This window comes from Saccostrea echinata, unplaced genomic scaffold, assembly GCF_033153115.1.
Source record: "Saccostrea echinata isolate AGI-Se365-2 ecotype Australia unplaced genomic scaffold, CSIRO_AGI_Sech_v1 ptg000054l, whole genome shotgun sequence".
NCBI lineage: Eukaryota > Metazoa > Mollusca > Bivalvia > Ostreida > Ostreidae > Saccostrea > Saccostrea echinata.
Window position 1 is genome coordinate 68,518,262 of NW_026889803.1, and position 22,553 is coordinate 68,540,814.

The 22,553-nt window shown below is 34.4% G+C and overlaps 1 protein-coding gene across 2 annotated transcripts; it reads left to right on the forward strand.

Moving 5' to 3' along the window:
- The first annotated feature begins 223 nt into the window (after positions 1–223).
- LOC133172058 (phosphorylase b kinase regulatory subunit beta-like) lies at positions 224–19,998 on the forward strand. 2 transcript variants are annotated; one of them, XM_061306865.1, is made up of 22 exons: positions 224–474; positions 1,394–1,538; positions 1,869–1,968; positions 2,045–2,212; positions 2,617–2,753; positions 3,984–4,143; positions 6,814–7,011; positions 7,316–7,373; positions 7,501–7,578; positions 7,806–7,961; positions 9,926–10,023; positions 10,486–10,716; positions 12,682–12,786; positions 12,976–13,058; positions 13,180–13,270; positions 13,660–13,833; positions 15,591–15,866; positions 16,307–16,509; positions 17,417–17,681; positions 18,571–18,678; positions 19,038–19,112; positions 19,293–19,998. In XM_061306865.1, exons 1-22 carry the CDS (start codon positions 285–287, stop codon positions 19,494–19,496), a joined length of 3,303 nt encoding a protein of 1,100 aa, XP_061162849.1. In that variant the 5' UTR covers positions 224–284; the 3' UTR covers positions 19,497–19,998. The 2 variants fall into 2 exon arrangements, with proteins under 2 accessions (XP_061162849.1, XP_061162848.1); XM_061306864.1 differs by lacking the exon at positions 3,984–4,143 and adding an exon at positions 5,496–5,655.
- The last annotated feature ends 2,555 nt before the right edge of the window (positions 19,999–22,553 follow it).

The window sequence follows — 22,553 nt, forward strand, 5'->3', positions numbered from 1 at the left end:
GTTTTCACTGGTACAGCGCCGGTAAAAATGTTTGGGGCGCTCATGCAATATATGGAGATAACGAACAGTATTCATGCTCATGCATGGGGCGTTCTGGTTTTGGGGCGAAGTGACTAGCACCCTCTGGATAGAGAATGGCAGAATCCGGAGATTCATTTTCCAAGAGGAAGGACTTGCATTTAGATTTCAATACGACATTTCCTGTTATGAACAGGGAAAGGGAAAAGGTTTTGATAATGTCAGCATTTAAACATAGCAAATAATTTGATGTAGGAGATTGCACCATGGATGATATACCCGTATCTCCGCGGAGGCGGGAATCAGTCGGCAGAAGAAGGAATTCTAGCATCAGGTCGAGTCATATGTTCGGCCGCTTTGACAGTAAAAACTTCGCATTAGCAGCAAGCGTAAGAAATGCGCAAATTGAACAACAAGAGAAACTGGTCAAAAAACTGAACACTTACTACATTCAGTGTAAGAATATTCTGCATCAATTTGTTCACAATTTTTATTCAATGTTTCTTTGATTTTAATGAATGAATTTTTAATTTATCAGACAGTGAAACTAATATGCGTAAATGTTTCATGACATTTAGAAATTTATGGGAAGGAAAAATGGATCTTTTAAACTGGGAACTTTATTTTTTGTGAGATCGTACCTACAATCCTACATTATCAAAAAAACAAACAAACAAACAAACACCCCCCCCCCCCAACCCCAACCTTTTATGTTTTTGGACTGTTACAGAAAACATTTTTTATTTGGCCTCAGTAACATTTATTATTATTATTTAATTTTTGAAAACTTATATTATAGCCTACAGTTTTTATGCCCCACCATGAATATGGCACAAATGGGCATATAATAAAGTTTGTTATGTCTGTCTTCCATTCTTCCACCCTTCTGTCTTTCCATCCTTCTGTCCTTCCGTTTGTCTTTCTGTCATGCTTTGTGTTTAGCTCTCATGAATCTCTCATGAAGTGTCTCAGAAATTGTCATGAAATGTCTCAGAAATTGTCAGGAAATTTTTCAGAAATTGTCATGAAGTGTCCCATGAAGTGTCTCAGAAACTCACAAGAATGTCACAGAAATCATCATGAAGTGTCTCAGAAATTGTCAAGAAGTTTCTCAGAAATTGTCATGAAGTGTCCTATCTTGAGATTCATTGGTTAGACTGCATTTTTAGTAGTAAGGAAATAATTCAAATTAGTGATGAGGTAAAGCTTACCATTGGTAGAACTACTAGCTCACAAACTGGTTACTAGGGGATGCAGCTCTCATGAATCTTGAACATTGATCTTGATATGATCTTGATTATTGTCTTTATACATTGAAGAAATTGTTAGCAAAATTTTTGAAACAATTGATAAACTACCATCTTTTTCTTTGCAGTGAAAAAACAGATTCTACAACACCAGAGTCCTACGCTAGGACTTTTTCCTGACATTGGTAATGAAAAAAATCCAACCCACATAGCACATATTAGAGCCAGCATCTATTGTGCTGTTGCTGTGTGGGCTTTATCCCAGGCATACAGGTAAAAAATAGTACTGTCATGTGAATCCCAGGATAGTTAGTAAAAATCTCATTTGCCATAGTTGTGAATCAGGTGTGTCAGAATGTAAAGAATTATTTGTTTAGTATTCCACATATCAAATATGAAAACTGTAGAATATGAGAAAGACTTGGCAATTTTCAGGGAATTCAACCATGACATTTTTTGTAACAATATTTTAATTAAGAAAACTGTGATATAAAGAATTCAATCAATTAAACTGATAAAGAATTATGCAGCTTTGATTATCATTTAAAAAATTTAATTTTGTATTAGGTCTGAAGATTCTTTACATGAAGGATTTTTTTCCAGGAAAGTAGATGATGACCAGGGTAGGACACACGAGTTGGCCCAGAGTGCAGTGAAGTGCATGCGGGGAATACTCTTTTGCTGGATCAGACAGGCAGACAAGGTAATAATATTTTATGATTGGAAATCTTTCCTTTTGATTATTGAGATACATGATATATTTTGTTGTCATCTCATAGGTTGAGAACTTCAAAGCCAATCAGAGAGCAGAGTATGCCCTTCATTCAGCTTTTCACATGATAACCGGGGATCCTGTCTATCGGGACGACGAGTATGGCCATTTACAGATCAATGTGATTGGTTTATATCTGATTTTTTTGGTTCAGATGATTTCGTCTGGTTTACAGGTTGGTATTCTCTACAGGGAACAGGGCCTGAGGGTCTAATATTCTAATATTAAGTAAATTAAGTCTGATTTAATCTAATGCCAACAAAATATAATTGGGTACCAACCTTGACCAGGAACTATTTAGTAAATAGCATTGTTGTCTCATTCAGATTTGTCTATAACCATTACTTAACAGCACAGAAACCAATATAGGCATTGTTATCTAACTGACAACTTAAATAAGAAAGAATAAACAGTATTGGTCAGATAAGTTAAAGATGGATATTTACAGATCTTTTCATGAAAGAAAAGCAGACAAATTCAATGATGATAAAGACTAGCCATTACATTGTCAATATTGCTCTTTAGACTAAAAATTTCGAAGTGAGATGAGTTCACAATTGAGCTCTGTTTTTTTTCTAGATCATATTTACCACTGATGAAGTAAATTTTGTCCAGAACCTTGTGTTTTATGTAGAGAGAGCTTATAGGACTCCTGATTATGGGACGTGGGAGAGAGGAAGCAAATACAACAATGGATCAACTGAGATCCATGCCAGGTAAAGAATTTAATAGGTAAATAATGGACTCAATTCAGGGTAACACCTGTATAGCAGGTAAACAGACATATACATACATACCAGGTAAATAATGGACTCAATCCAGGTTAATACAAATAGGTAAACACAGATACATGTACATAACAGATAAATACAGACTCACATACCAAGTAAACTGAAACACATACTCAAGTAAACATTAAAATCCATGCCAAGTAAATGCAGAAATATATGCCAGGTAAAGAATGAAATCTACATTAGGTATATTTAGAGTAGGTGACAGATACTCCTCTTCATAAATTTATATTGTATATTGTTATCCAATACGTATTAAGATTTCTACATGTACAAGCAGGTGGGAGATGGTGGCTCAGGTCCCAGTTATGATTATGCACTGCAGTTTTTTAGGTCTAAAAAATGTCTGTAGTTGATGTTGAAGCTGTCCCTTTGTCTATGTTAAGGTTTTCCATGGCAGAAACATAATGGGAAGTCTATAACGCTTTCTCTAGTTTTCTATTTCTCTGTCTTTCCATCAGTATGTTAAACAATTCCTCTGCACATATGCCAGATAGGACACAAATAGGAAATCCTCAGGGATAATGACTACAGTTGACTATCTCAGGGATAATGACCACAGTTAACTATCTCAGGGATAATGACTACAGTTAACTATCTCAGGGATAATGACTACAGTTACATGTAACGATCTGTATTAGGTGATAAGGCTTTCTATAGTGGATCCAAATTGGTCATTAGCAGGAGGTGGGGGTGGGGTGGGGGAGTTTATGCACTATAGCTGATGGTAACCCTGTATAGCTAATGTACAGAAAAGATTGTAAGCACCTCATAATCATAAATAACCAACTTGCTGATGTAGAGGAACCATATTAGTCTGAATCCTAGATTATATATATATTTTGTAACTGTGTATAGTGTGACTGTCTGTCCTTAGCTCTATTGGACTGACCAAATTCTCCCTAGAATCCATTAATCCACTGTCTGTCTGTCTGTCCTTGGCTCTATTGGACTGGCCAAATCTTCCCTGGAATCCATTAATGGTGTTAATTTGTTTACTGTCTGTCTGTCTGTAGCTCTATTGGACTGGCCAAATTCTCCCTAGAATCCATTAATCCACTGTCTGTCTGTCTGTCCTTGGCTCTATTGGACTGGCCAAATCTTCCCTGGAATCCATTAATGGTGTTAATTTGTTTACTGTCTGTCTGTCTGTAGCTCTATTGGACTGGCCAAATCCTCCCTGGAATCCATTAATGGTGTTAATCTCTTCGGGGAGCAGGGGACCTCATCTTCAGTGATTTATGTTGATATAGATGCACATAACAGAAACAGAACAATTTTCGAGTCAATTCTTCCTAGAGAATCAAATTCAAAGGTTTGTCGACCTGTCAATTTTTTTTCCTGCTCCTTGCATGTTGTGTAGGCATTGATCCTGTGTGTTAGTTTGTTATACTGCTGTCTTCTGCTTATTATCCAGTATTTAGTATTTCATGTCATACATTCACAAACCAATTACATGTACCATATCATCAATAATCAAATCTGTTGCATGAAAGATTAATTTGGATTCATTTGGCTAATGCAGTAGCGATGGATTCATTTGGCTAATGCAGTAGCGATGGATTCATTTTGCTAGTGCAGTAGCAATGGATTCATTTGGCTAGTGCAGTAGCGATGGATTCATTTGGCTAGTGCAGAAGCAGTATTTGGATTCATTTTTCTAGTGCAATATATAGATTCATTTGGCTAGTGCTGTAGCAGTATTTGTGTTCATAATTTTTTGTGTGTCCTTACCTGGTAATTAGTTTACACCAAACATAACTACTTTATGATTCATGCAGACCTTTATGTATGGAAGCCATTTTGATTTGCACATTTTATACTCGAAGAAATTATTCTCAGCTAGCATTTACTGTAACAGTTCTATACATGTATATAGTTTTTCTATGAGATTTTTTATTTAGGTGGGTGGATAGAGAGAATGAAACTCTCAATAAATAGGGAATTTGAGTCAGATAACATTTCAGTGTTGAAAATTGGTTTGAATTTTCTGATGTCCTTCAAATCGACTGCCTTTTTATATCCCTGACAGAGATTAAGCCTGCCTGAGTGGATTGTCTGATTATTAATTGGAATTGGCTTAATGCCCTCATGATAAGGTTTGGCTTGGCCAATTCTTAAAGGAATGTGGCTTGCTTAATTCTTGATGGAGTGTGGCCAAATCCTGATGGAACATGGCTTGCCTGATTCCTAATGGAGTTTGGCTTGCCCGATTCCTGATGGAGTTTGGCTTGCCTGATTCTTGATAGAGTTTGGCTTGCCTGATTCCTTACAGAACATGGCTTGTCTGATTCCAGATGGAGCATGGCTTGCCTGATTTCTGATGGAGTTTGGCTTGCCTGATTCCTGACGGAGCATGAGTTGCCTGATTTCTGATGGAGTTTGGCTTGCCTGAATCCTGACAGAGCATGGCTTGCCTGATATTAGATGGAACATGGCTTGCCTGATTCCAGATGGAACATGGCTTGCCTAATTCTGGATGGAGTTTTGCTTGCCTGATTCCCTACAGGGCATGGCTTGCCTGATTCCTGGTGAAGTTTGGCTTGCCTGATTCCTGATAGATCATGGCTTGCCTGATTCCTGATGGAGCATGGCTTGCCTGATTCCTGATGGATTGGGGCTGGCTGTGAGTCAGATGACCTGAGATGCATGTCCTCTCTTTCCTAGCTCTATAGGTATAGCTAAGGCAGCACTAGAAGCTGTGAATGGCGAGAATCTCTTTGGGAAACAAGGAGCCTCCTGGTCAGTGGTCTTTGTTGACTATGATGCTCACAATCGAAATCGGACCATTTTTGAGGGCATTTTACCCAGAGAATCCAACTCTAAGGTCTGACTTATTAATTTATCATCTTTAAGTTCTTCAATTGATTGTCACATTAATGAAAGAGAGAGAGAGAGCTGCATAAGAAGAGCCAATGGGATAAAAGAATATTTAGTCTGTAGGGCATCTCACATAGAAAAAAAATGGCAGGCAAAATTCAGAATTTATAAATAAGGAAATATGATCTATGTAAAAAGAAAGAAAATGTGTTGTCAATTAATGCTCCTTAGTTAATAACCGCTATTATTGTTTCCATATTTGTAATGCTTTTGAACGCTTTTTTGTTGCTAGCTAAGCTGATTTTTACAGCCAATCATTTTTTGTTCCCATCCAATCAGAGCTTTCTCACATCATTCATGTATAGATCATAAACTTAAATGTATCATACAAAAGGTAATTTTTGTAATTGTCAATTATTTCACAATTTTTGGAACCAAAAAAATTCCATTCTTTAAAAATATTTGATAAACCCTATGAAATAAAATTGCAACAATTGAAAAGATAAGAATTTTAGGAAGTGAGGGTTACTTTATATTATCTAATTTAAATAAAAGATTGGAAGTTTATTCATTACTTCTTGTGTGGTATCTTGTAAATTTACATCATTCAAATGGTTTGAATGAAATCAGTAAGCAATGCCACAGATAATTTTGTCTTAGAGTTAGCAAGAATTGGTCCTAAAACATAAAACTTTATTGCCTTTAAATTGTCTAATGTATAAACTTGATTATATATTTAATTATGATAATTTCAGCATTTTTATTTTGTTAACAATCATATTAATAATACTGTAAACCAACTTTTATTTGTGTTCCAGAAAATATCTCGGAGTTTCTTTCACTCGTTAATATTGCTGGCCGTGAACTATTTTTTTCATTGTGTAGGTTATGTAGAATATTTCCTCACTCATGAAAATTAGTTGTCATGGATACATTTCAAACTGAGAAATTGCAAATAAAAATTGTCACTTATGAAAGTTGGTTTACACTAATTTCAATTTAAGATTCAAAAGAATTAAATTCTTTTAGATTTTATTAGGGAAAGAAATAAATTCTCTATCATTAGGTATTATTGACATTTCTCTCTCCTATATTTGTTCCAGTAGCTTTAAATGATCTCTTGGCAGGTTTTTGTCTGTTATTTCTCCTTTCTCTCTTCAAACAGAACACAGATGCTGCCCTGCTATCTACCATCGGCTGGCCTGCGTTTGCTTTACATGAAGAAGATATCAAAGTCAGGACATTTAGTAAAGTTCTTCGCAAATTGAAAGGAAAATATGGTATCAAGCGATATCTACGTGATGGATATCGCACTGTGCTGGAGGATAATAAACGCCGCTTTTATAAACCTGCAGAAATCAAAGTAAGTCAAAGTTTTAGTACTTTTCTTGCTCATGAAGTCATAATCTGATTTTATTCATCAGCTTTTTACTTGAAACAATTTATCAGTAAGAGTTTTGCTCAAAAATTAGTGATTTAAATATTTAAATTTTTACACATACTGTAAATATAGCACTAAAACAGTAAGGAAATATTAAAGATAGTCTTGGTTTTCTAATTCTGACAGTCATTAATTTTTTTTATCAAAGTTCTTGGACTACATTTGCAATCGTTTTTTACATCATATACAGTCGTTTACTCTACATGTGTTTGTTGTTATTTACCAGTTGTTTGATGGAATCGAGTGTGAATGGCCAGTCTTCTACGTCCTATTAATGATTGACAGTAAGTAAAAAAAATCTACATAATTCTACTAATGATCGACTGTAAGTTAAATATCTACATATGTCTCCTCTATGTTTGATTGCAAACTATGGTATTTTTCTGACATTTCTTATTTTGCTGTTTACAGAGGTGTTCCAACATGACAAGCAGGGTGTAGAGCAGTACGCTAAATTATTAGAACCACTGCTCTATGACTCAGATGAAGGTAACACTATATGATATTTATTATCTTTAAGGCATGTTTCATGCCCTATGCAATCACATTTGGGAAATTCTACTTTAATAAGCAGTTGAATTCAAGTTGACTATAATTAGTTAAGTGAGATGAAGCCAAACTGAATGCATCCATGTTCAATATAATTTTTTCCCTTTGCAAAACATCAAAGTTAGTTTATTTATCAAGTTCTGATGTAAGTCCAATTTTAATCCTAGGTAAACTGATCCCCAAGTTTTACTATGTGCCAAAAGAAAATATTGAAGAGGAGAAGAGAGTTCCTGGAAGCACGGACAGATACCCGAGTGCAGAAGGGTCAACTGATGGAACATATATGCTGGGCCAGTCTGTTTACTTCATTTCACAACTACTGGGTAAGATGCGTGGTATATGAGGATATAAACTACTGGGTAAGATGAGGGGTTTATAAGAACATAAACTGCAAATGACTAGTTTTACTTCATGAACAAAGTGTATGATTTAAGGAATCACTGTCTAGTTTGTTGGGTATGCCAGGGCTTCAATGATAGTTGAAAACATGGGATAATCTGCATAACGGTTGAAGCCTGTTATGCAAAAATTATTCCACGTTTCCAACTGTCATTGATGTCCCTGGCATACCCAAAAAACTAGACATCAATTCCTTATATTTACCTTTATATTTTAAATAAAAATGTAAATTTAAATAAAAAATGCTGCCCAATAGATTTAAAAAACCTGAGACGTTCCATGTTAATTTTCATAGTCCCACCCACTGACATCAGGCACAGAGACTACCACGAGAGATTGACATGCGTATTAGGCACTTGACCTTTCACTTGGAGAAATTTACATTTAGTTGTAATTATAGAGAAATCATCAGACTTAACTATCAGAGTTATCACAGAGAAAATAGTGAAAAAATTTTCATGTAAATATTTGGTCAGCACTTGTGATGTAGCAATTTTTTTTCACAAATTATAAAAATTCTAGAAAGGTGAACCATTATTTTAAGAAAAAAGTAAAACTGAATTGTTAATTAGGGCCCCGCAAGGATTTGCAGGTGCCCTATAGTAATCACTCTGTCTGTCTGTCTGTCTGTCCGTCTGTCTGTCTGTCTGTCATTCTTCCGTCCACAAATTTTCTGTTTTTTTCTAATAACTTTTTTTAGGGTGACCAATTAAGTTCAAATTTGGTATGTTGGTTGAATAGGCAGTAAGACATATTTTGATGCTAAGTTTGGTTCTCTATGTCATCCGGTTTGGAGCTGGGGTGTATTCCTTAACTTTATATAAGAGTGAATGGGCAAAGAGAGAACTGCTGAGAATGTTCCTATTGTAAACTATGAAAGACTGCAATGAGTCTCTTGGGATTAATTAACTTTCCTCTTGAAGAAAATCCAAAGCATTTATCTGTATCTGCCACATTGAGATTAATTAACACCTCTGTCTGCAAATGAAGTTTGTTTTGAAGTTAAGGTCAATTCTGAATGATGTTTACATTCTCTGAAATGTGGATTTAAATAATGTTCATACTTTATTTTGGTAAAATACATAATAAGTTATGATTTTATTGAATTCTAAAAACAAGATATAGATAAAGATATCGTTTTTATTATTATTTTCTTTTTTCTTTTTTTTTCTTTTTTTCTGCCTTATGTAAATTTAAGAATACTAATTATTTTAATAACTTTAATAACTTCATTCTATCATTGCTGAAAAAGTTCTTATTGTAAACTTAGAAGAAAAGGTTGAGAGACCAGTATAATTAATCTGGTGGGTTTGATTATCTTGCTGGTTTGCAGAATATTTTAGAGGGTTATCTTTCTGTCACTTTAAGATTAATTAACACCTTTGTCTGCAACTGATATTTGTTTTGAAGTTAAGGTCAAGCCTGGGTGATATTTGTTTTCACTGAAGGCTGGCATTTTAAAAAACACATGCTTCATTCATTTTTAAATATACATTTAATTGAGTTATTATAGATATGATGTTTTTTACTACCTGATGTAAATACAAGGATACTATTTACAGATTGTTGGATATTTAGCAGTTGCTGTTGCTTATTCTTTATATATTTTGAAATTTTTTGGAATCAAGTAAAATTTTCATCCCCTAATCTGCACCCTTATATTTCTAACCCTTGGCGGTGCCCTTGCTGACTGGTCAGATTTCTAGTTTATGTTCTGAACAGTTACAAAATGTGGACATGAACATTTTATTATTCAACAAGTGGTTGACGGTTGTACTATATTGTAAGTTGTTAAGAGTCTCTTTTAATGATCCTTTGAGGAAGGTTTTCTATTTTGCCTTTAATAAAGAATATATGTAACCCATCAACTCTATACTTTTAATTTCAGTTAATGGACTATTAAATCTAAATGACCTTGACCCAATTAGGAGACACCTGCCAGCATCAGAACGACCCAAAGTCAACATGAGATATTCGTCTTTCCAGGTCTGACATTTTTCTGTGTTAAAGGCCTTGCTTATTGATAATGGGGATAGAACATATTAAAGATGAAGGTTACAGCTATACAAAATATCCCAGTTCGAAATTAATTAAATCTCGATAAGGGTTCAACAATGCAGTTTTTTATTCAAAAGTCGATTCAATATATATATCCCATTGTGAAATCAAAATAAAAGACACTACAGAGTATAAACCATACAATAAGAAATAGTTAAACAGAGACAACAAATTCTACATTTTGATTTGAAGCTAAGTTAGAACCAGTACATATTTTCATCAATCTTAAAATTTATATCTTAGCCTATCCAAGTTAGTTTTTATGCCCTTAAAGAGTTTTTATTTCAGAAGTGAACAAAATCTTAGAATTTTTCCTATCAAATTTATGTATCCTTCTTGCATGATATTTTTTGAAGACTTTGTGAATTAAGATTTAGTTTTTGTTTTTAGATCACACCCCCTGACCTTGTGACCCAGGTCATTCTAATTGCGGAGAGTGCCCGTCTTCAGCAGCTTCTGGCTACATACGGAATCCAGACCCAGACTCCACACCAGATAGAGCCCATACAGATCTGGTCCCCCAAAGAACTCTCTAAAGCTTACGAGTACCTCGGGGTCAACAAGAAACTTGGGTTGACAGGAAGACCAAAGCGACCATTTGGGGTCCTCAGTACTTCTAAGGTAACAATTTTTGTTTCTGTGGTGAAATTTTTCTGTATCTTAAATATTGAATTAAGAAGATTTACTTATTAAGAGGACATTGTTTTTATTGAGAAAATTATAACGTGAATCATAATTAGTCTCTGTTATTACTTTCTGTGCTCCTGCAATTGAAATGAAGGAGCATACTTGTTACCCTAAGTCATCCGTCCTTGCATCCATCTGACTTAGGTTACCATGTGGATTCAGGAGTGATTTCAGTATCTTAAGATAAGTTTTTGTAGTACTTGAGAAATATTTTTGTTGTGATGTGTAAATATACATATAAACCACTGTCTGATTAAGCTGTCTTGGGTTTGTTTTGGGCATCAATGGTTCAAAGTGATTGCCTCTGTTTCTAAAACTAAATATTTGATTTTCATGATATTTCTTCTGGACATATTTTGTTTTTTTTAAAACCTTTTTGCATTCCAATTAAAAACACCACACACACACACACACACCACCATTTTGCAAATGTTGGGGGAGTAGTCATTTACATATATAATTTGTCATTTTGTCTTTTCTTACACATGAAGGGTACTTATTTTGAACAAAAATGGATAACATCATAAATTAACTTTTTATGCCCCCGGATCGAAAGATCCCGGGGGTATATTGTTTTTGTCCTGTCTGTCTGTTTGTCTGTTTATCTGTTTGTCTGTTTGTCCATTTGTCTGTTTGTCCATTTGTCTGTTTGTCTGTTTGTCTGTCTGTCTGTTGTCAACTTTAACCTTGCCCATAACTTTTGATTGGTTGGAGCTATGACTTTCATATTTCACATGTGTATTCCTTGTGACAAGACCTTTCTTTGGGTACCATCATATTTGACCTTTTGACCTTGACCTTGGAGTTTGACCCACTTTTGCAAAATTTTATGAGACTTTAACCTTGGCCATAACTTCTGAACAGTTGGTGCTTGGGGTTTCAAACTTCACATGTGTATTCTTTGTGACAAGGCCTTCCTTTGGATACCAACAACTTTGACCTTGATTTAGGAGTTTGACCTACTTTTGAAAAACTTTAACCTTGGCCATAACTTTTGAATGGTTGCAGCTAGGGCTTTCATACTTCACATATGTAATCCTTGCGACAAGACCTTCCTTTGGATACCAACCACCACTTTGACCTTTTGACCTTGACCTAGGAGTTCGACCTACTTTTGAAAAACTTTAACCTTGGCCATAACTTTTGAATGGTTGCAGCTAGGGCTTTCATACTTCACATATGTAATCCTTGCGACAAGACCTTCCTTTGGATACCAACCACCACTTTGACCTTTTGACCTTGACCTAGGAGTTCGACCTACTTTTGAAAAACTTTAACCTTGGCCATAACTTTTGAATGGTTGATGCTAGGGCTTTCATACTTCACATATGTTATCCTTGTGACAGGACCTTCCTTTGGATACCAACCACTTTGACCCTTTGACCTTGACCTAGGAGTTCGACCTACTTTTGAAAAACTTTAACCTCGGCCATAACTTTTGAATGCTTGGTGCTAGGGCTTTCATACTTCACAGGTGTAATCCTTTTGACAAGATCTTCCTTTGGATACCAACCACTTTGACCTTGACCTTGACGTTTGACTTTTATTTAAAAAACTTTAACCTTAGCCATAACTTTTGAACAGTTGTATCTAGGTCTTTCAAATTTCACAGGTGTATTCCTCGAGACAAGACCTTTCTTTGGGTATCAACATTTTTTATCTTTTGGCCTGGATTTTGACTTGCATTTGAAGAAACTTTACCCTTCGCCATAAGCTGCCATACGGGGGCATCAGTGTTTCACAAACACATCTTGTCAAAATCTGTTCAGTTAGATTCAAGATTATTTAAAAACAATGATTAGCCAAGTATTTATGGGTTTTTAGTGTCTTATTCACTAGAACATTTTGATCTTTGAAGTTTACGTGTACAATGAATATCGTGTATATTTGTATTTTTAGATTTACAGAGTTTGTGGATCCACTGTATTATGTTATCCCCTGGTTTTTGAAGTTAGCGATTTTTACTTAGCCCAGGACGTTCCCATAATGCTCGATGATTTAAAGGTCAGTCTCTCTAGTCTCATTATTGCCAAGATGAAATTTCTGTAAATTCAAAGATTATGCAGTAAATGTTTCATTTGGTTGGTGTTTCAATGAAAATCATAATTTGTAGACTTTGACTTCATTTTGATTTTACACATCTTGAGAAGTTGTAATAGATAATCCAATATTACTATTGTACTGGTATTACAGAATGACCTGGCATTTCTATCCAAGTGTTGGAAGTTGTCAGGGAGACCCACTTTCTGCATGATCATCAGAGAAAGCAATGTCAGGTAAATAAGAAATTAAATCAGTCTTCATGATTTCTTCTCGTAGTATGGGAAGAAGAATTTTTAAAAACGGACAATGTAAGACAATCATGTTGTAATATATTTTGTTGTATTATTTCTTCAGGGGACCTAACTTTGGTGAGTTCTTGGATCTGCTTGCTCAGTTCAAACGTGGAGATGTGGATGGGATAAGGGTCCGCTTAGGAAAGCTTCAGGTATGAAATTAGGATATGTATGTTAGAGTTTCAGATGTAATACAAGTTCTTATTAAGACAAAGAGAGGCATATATACAGTAAAACTTGGTTATAGGGAAGTTCTCTGGACTGGCAAATTGACTTTGCTATATTGTTATTCTTTATATCCATATAACGAATCTGTAAAATTATAAGTAGGGAATTCATACATTGGCTGTTCAGTTTCTCATCACCTCTGGCTATGTAGAACATCAGATATCTAACTATTTACTTGCTTTTGTTGTTTCAGTTTTTCATCACCACTGAAAGATCAAACATCTGTGATATCTGACTAATTACTTACATTTGATGTCACCTCTGGCTATGTAGAACATCTGTGATATCTAATTACTTTTATTTGTTGTTTTAGTCCCTCATCACCTCTGGCTGTGTGGAACACCTGGACTTTCTAGACAAGATAGGAGATCCCTCTGACATCTTTGTTCCGTTTGAAGAGAAAACAGTTGGTTCCAGCTTTAAGAGCCTGACAGAGATTCCAAAATTACCGGAGCTTAATGATGCTATGCTAAGTTATCATGAACAGGTAGGGCTTTACAGATGTACCTTAATTACCAGAGCTAAATAATGTTATTATACTTCTAATGATTTCTCCTATATGAAATTAGATTGTTAAATGTGAAATTTTTTTAGAAATCATTGTGAATGGACTAATCCCAAATTTTCAGTGTGTTAGTTAAATGAGGTAATCCCTGCTTGGAAAGCTTATTTCCAATCATCTACAATTCTCTAGATTTTACTTTTATATAGGTATAATTAAACAGTTAAAAAGTATATCATTGAGGGAGTTAGCAAGATTCCAGTTCCTCTCAACCAGGATTATTTTCCTTTGGCTTTGCCCCGGGAAATAGTCCATTAAAAATATTAACAGGCCTCTTGAAATTACAGCCAGCTCTTAGTAACTGAATAGTCCCCATTAGCAATTACTGAACATACCCTCCTTTGTAATTACTGAATAGGCCTCCATTACAATTACTGAATATACCTTCCTTTGTAGTTACTGAATAGGTTTCCATTAGCAATTACTGAACATACCTTCCTTTGTAATTAGTGAATATGCCTCCATTACAATTACTGAACATGCCTTCCTTTGTAATAATTGAATAGGCCTCCATTACAATTACTGAACACACCTTCCTTTGTAATTACTTAATAGGCCTCCATTTCAATTACTGAACATACCTTCCTTTGTAATTACTGAATAGGCCTCCATTAGCAATTACTGAACATACCTTCCTTTTTTATCACCGAATAGGCCTCCATTACATTTACTGAACACACCTTCCTTTGTAATTACTCAATAGGCCTCCATTACAATTACTGAATATACCTTCCTTTGTAATTACTGAATAGGCCTCCATTACAATTACTGAACATACCTTCCTTTGTAACTACTGAATAGGCCTCCATTACAATTACTGAACACACCTTCCTTTGTAATTACTTAATAGGCCTCCATTAGCAATTACTGAACACACCTTCTTTATAATTTACTCAATAGGCCTCCACAATTACTGAACATACCTTCCTTTGTAACTACTGAATAGTCCCCCATAAGCAATTACTGAACATACCTTCCTTTGTAATTACTGAATAGGCTTCCATTACAATTACTGAACACACCTTCCTTTGTAATTTACTCAATAGGCCTCCATTAGCAATTACCGAACATACCTTCCTTTGTAACTACTGAATTGACCCAAATCAGTGTGTTTATAGTAAAATGCAAATGTAGTAGACCATGATGCTCTGCAATTCATTTATCAGATTGGACAACTGTTCAGGGTAAGCTCCGCTGTGTGTCATAATAACAATTGCCATATATGGTAGATTCCATGACCTGTTTAAGTAATGGCAAACAGACCTCCCTTTCAAATGTTGAATAGGACTCTTACTCATTACAAAAAGGCATCAATGATTATTGAATACAGACCTAATTAACTCATGAACACAGACCATTGTAACAATAAATAGTTGTCCATATTATTTAACGGGAGCCCTGTTTTGATTGCTGTCCCTCTTTACAATATCTGATCCAGGTTTCCTGGAGAGAATATTTACCAGAAAGCATCGCAGCTAATCAATCTTCCGTCCATTGGTATAATGACTGATTCTCCATTGTATCTCTCACAAGCCAGACATAATTTTGTTTATATAAAATTCAAATCTTCAATTCATAAATTAATTTGAGTCAATCATTGCGTATTTGATGCCAGATAAAATTTCTATGGTATATACTAGGTAAATTATGAAAACATTTAACAATTTCAATTTTATGTTTAGGATCTCATTAGGAAAGCCAATTGGGATTTGATCAACATGTTGAAAGCTACAGATGGAATCATTTCCCAGAGTCAGATCCTTAAGGTTCTGTTCCAGAGGGAGGGAGCAAACTTTTGGATTGAGGGGGAATCCATCACAAAGAAAATGGAGCATTTGATCCATCAGGCAGGATTGTACAAGGAGTGGTCCGTAGTCCGTCTTCAGTCAGCCCTACTACGTAAAACTGTGGACAGTCTGGCCCCGTCAGTCACCACTATACTGGTCAGGGGCAAACAGGTAATCCAATCTGGCACAGGTAATCTAATCATGAACAGGTAATCTAATCATGAATAATCCAATCATGAACTGATAATCCAATCATGAACAGGTAACACAATCATGAACAGGTAATAGGTACATCAACAGGCAATCGAATGAAGAATAGGTTATCCAAACGTTTTATCGTGTGTAGATGACTAAGGAGCGTAAGTATAATTTGTTTTGTCATGTTTGAAGTTAGGGTCGTATGTCACTGATGTGTAATATAAATACATATTTTGGTGTGTAGATATTTGTGGGGTGTATGTGTAATATAATATGTATATATGTGTTTTCTCCTGTGTAGGTGGCTGTGGGGGTGTATGTGTAATACATATGTATATGTATGTTTTTGTTGAGTAGGTATTTGTGGGGGTGTATGTGTAATACATATGTATATATATGTTTTTGTTGAGTAGGTGACTGTGGGGATATATGGACATGAAGAGGAAGTGTTAGATAAACCCGTCAGTCCTGGTTACCTTCAGGAACTCATTTTTAAGATTTGTCTGCCATACAACATACAGGAAGCCGTCATACAACAGGAGCTGATTCTGGGAATCGGGAAGTTGATTGCTACAACGCCTGATCTGTTTGATGGAATTCTTAAAATTAGGATAGGGTAAGGTATTACAGAATTATTACAGAAAATAGAAATTCAGATCAAGTCAAAACTGGAGTTGAATTCTGAAAATTAATATGTGATATACATGTTTATTACATTTTCAACAGTGAAATACTGTGATTTATTCATTGAATAAAAGTGATATTCTCTCACAGTGTGAAAGGAAACCAAAATGATATTCTGTCACAGTGTGAAAGGATATCAAAGTAAGTAAAAAATAATTTCTGGCCTATGATAAGATTGAGATAGTAACTAAACCATGTTGATAGAGACTAAAACTGCCAATTTCTTCCCAAATATGTTGCTAAATCCATGTTACAATGTTTTCACAACTGCTAAGCTATGACATTTCAACTGCTCAACTATGATGTTACAGCCTCTGACACTGTATTAGGAAAGAAAGAGGCAAAGGGAAAATCAAAGAAAATGTAATAAACAGAAAATTCAATGTTTTGTAGTTGGATATGGAATTTACTTCACTTGTGAGACGGGATTTTTAATATTTTCATTCGTGCTTCGCACTCGTGAAAATATCAAAAATCCTGTCCCACTCGTGAAATAAATTCCATATCCAACTACAAAATATTGAATATCCTCTATAGGTATAACGATGTAAAAAAAAAGCTAGTAAATCCAAAACTTAGGCTAAACTGAGTAAGCTGTTCTGATCAAATAGTGTATCAGGCATCTGTTTTTTTCTTGTCCACTGTCTTTGAACCAGTTTCAACTAAACCTTGGACTAAGGGAATTTAAAAGTTTTCTTGAATATATATTAAAGTTAATAAGAATTTTTCACTTGATATCCAGGGAAAAATTAACATGAGGACAAACATCACTTATTTAGTTCAGAATTTTGTCTTTAATCAAATAATGCTAACAGAAAAGTCTATGTTTGTACATGTAGCTGGTTTGTGCGGGCCATGAGATTTGAACTGGAGTTGGATGAGGAAGATGTTGAGCTTCATGACCTTTCTCCTAATGATATTAAGACCATGCTAATTGCTGTTCTTGTGAGGAATATGATAGACTCAGATCTAAGAACACCCTTACAGAAAAGACAGCTGGACGGGGCCCTGAACAGGGTCCCTAAGGACTTCTACGACAGAGTGTGGTCCATCCTGGAGAAGACACCGTATGGAATCAAAGTGGCGGGCTATCTCCTTCCACAGGTAGACTTGTTTGTTATTATTTAACCATTAACTTTTATGGTGGGCTATCTCCTTCCACAGGTAGACTTGTTTGTTATTATTTAACCATTAACTTTTATGGTGGGCTATCTCCTGGGAAGGTGAAGCAATGATTATTATTGTTTGGATGACTGAGATTTGACTGTATTATGTGTATCGGTTTTCTTAGCATGTGCTTGTTGATAATGTATTATTTATAATGTTTAGACGTTTAAGTGTATGATAATTTGCTGTTTTGTGTAGTTGTCTATTTTTTTTTAGTAAGTCGTTTGTCTGTTAAAGGAACAATGCTGAATTGTTAAATTGTGTTTCTGTTAATCGATTTTGTTATCATATTAAAGGACTAATCTCATTTTTCTCAGTTATGTAAAATAAAAGTGTATTATGTTCCTCATAATCACAGTTTTTTTTTACTGCAGATATGCGGTGGTAATTAAACATTATTGACTCAAATAAAAAACCATCAATTAAAAAATCTATACTGGTATTAATTAGATAGGGATAATGTGACGTCAAAGGCAACAATGGCTGATCAGCTGTTCATGTTAATCTTACTAAAATATAGGCGATACAAACTGGATTTTCTGTGTTATGTCTATATGAGGTTGGATATCCAAATTTATATATCAGCAAGAGAAAATCCCCAAGATCTGTAGACATGGTAAATTATACTGTTAACAACTACAATGATTTGCCTCAAACATTGCCCCTGTTCTAATTTTGCTTGAATTTCAGTTGTATCTCCATCTATTATATAGAAAAATGTCATAATTATTTCTGTGAAAATTAAAGTGGTAATGGATATTGCACATCTTTAAGTATAAATCATTTAAGGTTATAATATTCTGTATTCTGTGTGATCTTTTTCCAGCAACCCACCTTGTCGGACATGACAATGTATGAGCTAAACTTTTCTCTACTGGTAGAGCAAATGCTGAGTAAGATTGTAGACCCTGCCTACAGACAAATCATGGTAGAGGTAAAGACTTCTAATAAATACATATAAACTATTTATTGTTTTATTTGATTAATGTATGGTTCATTGTCAGAGAATTATGAGTGATAATCAACTACTCAGGTATGTTGATTTCCATACCTAACTATTTACTATTAAAGTCTATTCATATTATTCCATTCATGGCTACCAGCTATCAATCATTCTTACCTGCCTGGGTTGATTAGCTTTTGAAAATTCAAGACCCAATGAAATAATGCTGGATGCATGAGTTTTTAATGGAATCAAGCCGAATTCAGGGAAATTGATGAATAGAAGTATTTGACCAGCATCAGGCACAATTTTGTGTTTTCTGTTTTAAAAGCTGATTATTTTGCTTGCAGACATTTATGGTGGTGTCGACTATGTTAGAGAGGAACCCGGAAGCAACATTTGATCAGGCTGTGAACATGGATAGGGTATGTTACCATGGTTACTGTTGGTTCTTAATATTTTCAAAAAATTACTTCAAATTAAAAGTTTCTAATCTGATTATGACAAAAAACTATTTCTTGAAAGTCATTATAAAATAAATGAGGACAATATTTTTGCACCTTAGAAAACAGAGTTTTGTGTATTATCAAATATCCTGTTTGCAGATCATAGCGGATGCTTTTGAAGAGTTTCAGCGAGATCTCAGTAAGACTGAAGGACATGAGAAACAGGACGATATGACAAAGTTCTTCAACACGCCTCCTAATGTCAGACACGGAACTTCCAGGTATCTCACCAAGTCTGTCATCAACAATCTACTGGAAGGGGAAATGAAGTTTGTGTCAGACGACATGTGCAGTATCACTTAACTCGGCATGACATCCACAAACTACTCTCAGTGGATGGAAATCTAAAGATTTATCACCAGGCAAATGTAATATTGCTTTACATATAGGCATGTTTTTCATCGATTATTTGCTGACTGGAAAAAATGAAGTTTGTGTATGGAATATTGCGTAACATTGTCCGTCATAAACAATCAGCTGGATAGGGAAGTCTGTGTCAGACATTGTGTAATATTGCTGGACAGTCTGAAAGCAGTTGGTGATCCACAACAAACATTTAGATGCTGCCCAGCCTATGTTGATTTGATATGTGTTCATTATGCTTGAATTTTTGGATATTTTCCACAGATTGCTTGAATATCCTAGAAATTGGGAGTGAAAAATATGAGATATACAAGTGTGTATATTGACAAGAACAAATGATATTTAATTGCTGTGTTGAATATTGAAGTTTATATTATTACCATTGAATTCTTCTAACCAAATCTCTGTGTGATATACAATAATAAAATTGTTTTTGTCTGAATCAGCTTACTGAATCAGTGTTAGGATTAGCTAATCTTTGTGCCTGTATGATCTGAGACTTTTACTATCTATCAGTACATTTATTGATATGTTAGAGCAAACTCTTTTTCTAAACAAGTTGCAGTTTTACTGTAGTAACCTAACTTCAGATATACAGGTATGTACAGGACATGTCTATTTCCAGGGAACACAAAACCTCACTGGTTTCAATTCTTGACTCAAACTAGCAGTTTTGTCTTATTTATTGAGACAGATGACCAATCCATAGGCCTATATAGCACCATGTATTCAGCAGATCAATAGATATTCAACTGAATAAAGGGCATTAAAAGTGATACTTTACCTTCAGCTGTTTTAAGCAAAACAATGTGAGGCAAGAGAAATATTCGAATGTACAGTATATACCTGTATCACTCTTTGATTGGTCTTTAAATAAAAACTCTCTTTTTTATCATGCATTTAATAGTGAATTCCCATAAAATATTAAAATTGTGATATAATTAAATATGCAAAGTATAACAAACACATATATTCAAAATTCACAACGTGGAGCTAAATTAAAGTCAGAATATAAAACTTTTAATGCAAGTATCTCTTGCACACACATACATGTACATAGTATATTTAAAGTAGGGATGTCAAAATATTTATTTTTCTTAGTCGATTATTCGATTGCATTATTCGAACGATAGTCGAATATTAGGAACATTTTCTGAAAATTCTCTAAATTCATGATTTCCCCATCAATCGAATTCATAAATTGGTCTGTACATGCAGTTAGTTTTTATTTTAGCTAGCATTCAAAATTTGCTAGCCGATATTTTTTAAAGCTTATTGTGAAATAAATTGGGGGGGGGGGGGGGGGGGTAATCTCACACTATCCTAATGCCAGGTGGCTGTTTAATTGTTAAACAGTTAATTACTTCTTATTCATTTATTGATGGTTCTGGCTATCAAAATGTCCTTAATTATGAACAATTTAAAATGCAAGTGAATTGTTCTAATAATTATCAAAGCGTCAAAACATGTCACATGTTCCTCGCATTTGAACAATCTTAAAATAAAAGATAATTGGTACATCGTATAAAATCAAGTCCAATTAATTTTTTTTTTTTACAAACAAAGCCCAGATATATGTTGATGGTTGATTTATTACAAAAACTACACAAGTAGTAACTGGTAGATAATTAATTCTCGCGGTAGTGAAGCATTTATAATTACTGTACTTTCAATACGCACATGGAAAATCAAGTTTTTTTGTAGAGGAAAATTATCTTATCAACTGTCTCCAAGGAAAGACGGTTTCTCAATTTTGAAATGAGAATTCCATATCGTTATCACTCTCTTATTGCATTTTTTTAAAATTATAATATTCGAATTTCGTTTCATTATTCGATCGTCGGTCCATTCGACTGACAGTCAAATAGTCGACTATTCGTTGACATCCCTAATTTAAAGATAATTCCAATCAAATAAAACCAAAATTTATCTTTGAATTCAGCCTGGCAAGAGTTTATATAAGCAAAGTTAAAATCTACAAACTCCAGGAATACATAAACTAGCAATATCTCCCCCGACAAATACTCGGAGAGCTGCAGACAAGAGTTGAAGTATAGCATTCAGAATAAAGTAGGCTTGAATTTTAAGAAATAAGGTGGCAGAACAAATAACACAGAAGCCTTCTACAAAGTTATGAAAATTTGGCAAACTAAGAGTAAACCTCATGGGGAATATCTACCTGATTTATGGTTTAAATGTGATACAATCTAATGACAGTAGATTACTGGTACTCTTGTTCTTAGTCTAATTAAAAAGGATATGACCTACTACTTTTCATACAGGCACATTTACACTAGAAAACTGACCAGTCAGCTAGGGCCCCACAGAAAGATATACCAGTAGCAAGGGCCCCACAGAAAGACTTATCAGTCAGCAAGGGCCTCACAGAAAGATATACCAGTCAGCAAGGGCCCCACAGAAAGATTTATCAGTCAGCAAGGGCCTCACAGAAAGACATAAATATAAGGGTGCAGATTAAAGGGATGAGAATATGATAATGAAAAAAAAAAAACGAAAACAAAATTAAAAATATATGAAGAATATATACGAAATAGCAACTGTAAATATGAAATTTAAAGATATTTTCTAAATGACAAATGATTGTCATTTATTATCCAATTACTTGTAAATACATGTACAAGGATATATAAAGATAATTCGTTTAACATTAAATGTATATTTGAACCAGAATGAAGTGTGCATTTTATAAAATGAAATCTTTAAAAGTGAATGTAAACATCACCCAGACTTAACTTCAAAATAAACATCATTTGCAGACAGAGGTGTTAATTAATGTAACAGGTAAAGATAAGCCTTTGTTGAATTATTATTATTTGAAACTAAATGAAGTAAGCACTTTTTAAAATACTTGACCCTCCTGTACTAACATTGACCCGTAGTTAACCTTAACTTGAAAATCTCTAATTCTTTAACTGTTTAAAAATTTTAACTAAATCCATTGTTCAGTAGTAATTTTGAGAAGCAGTAAAAGAGATA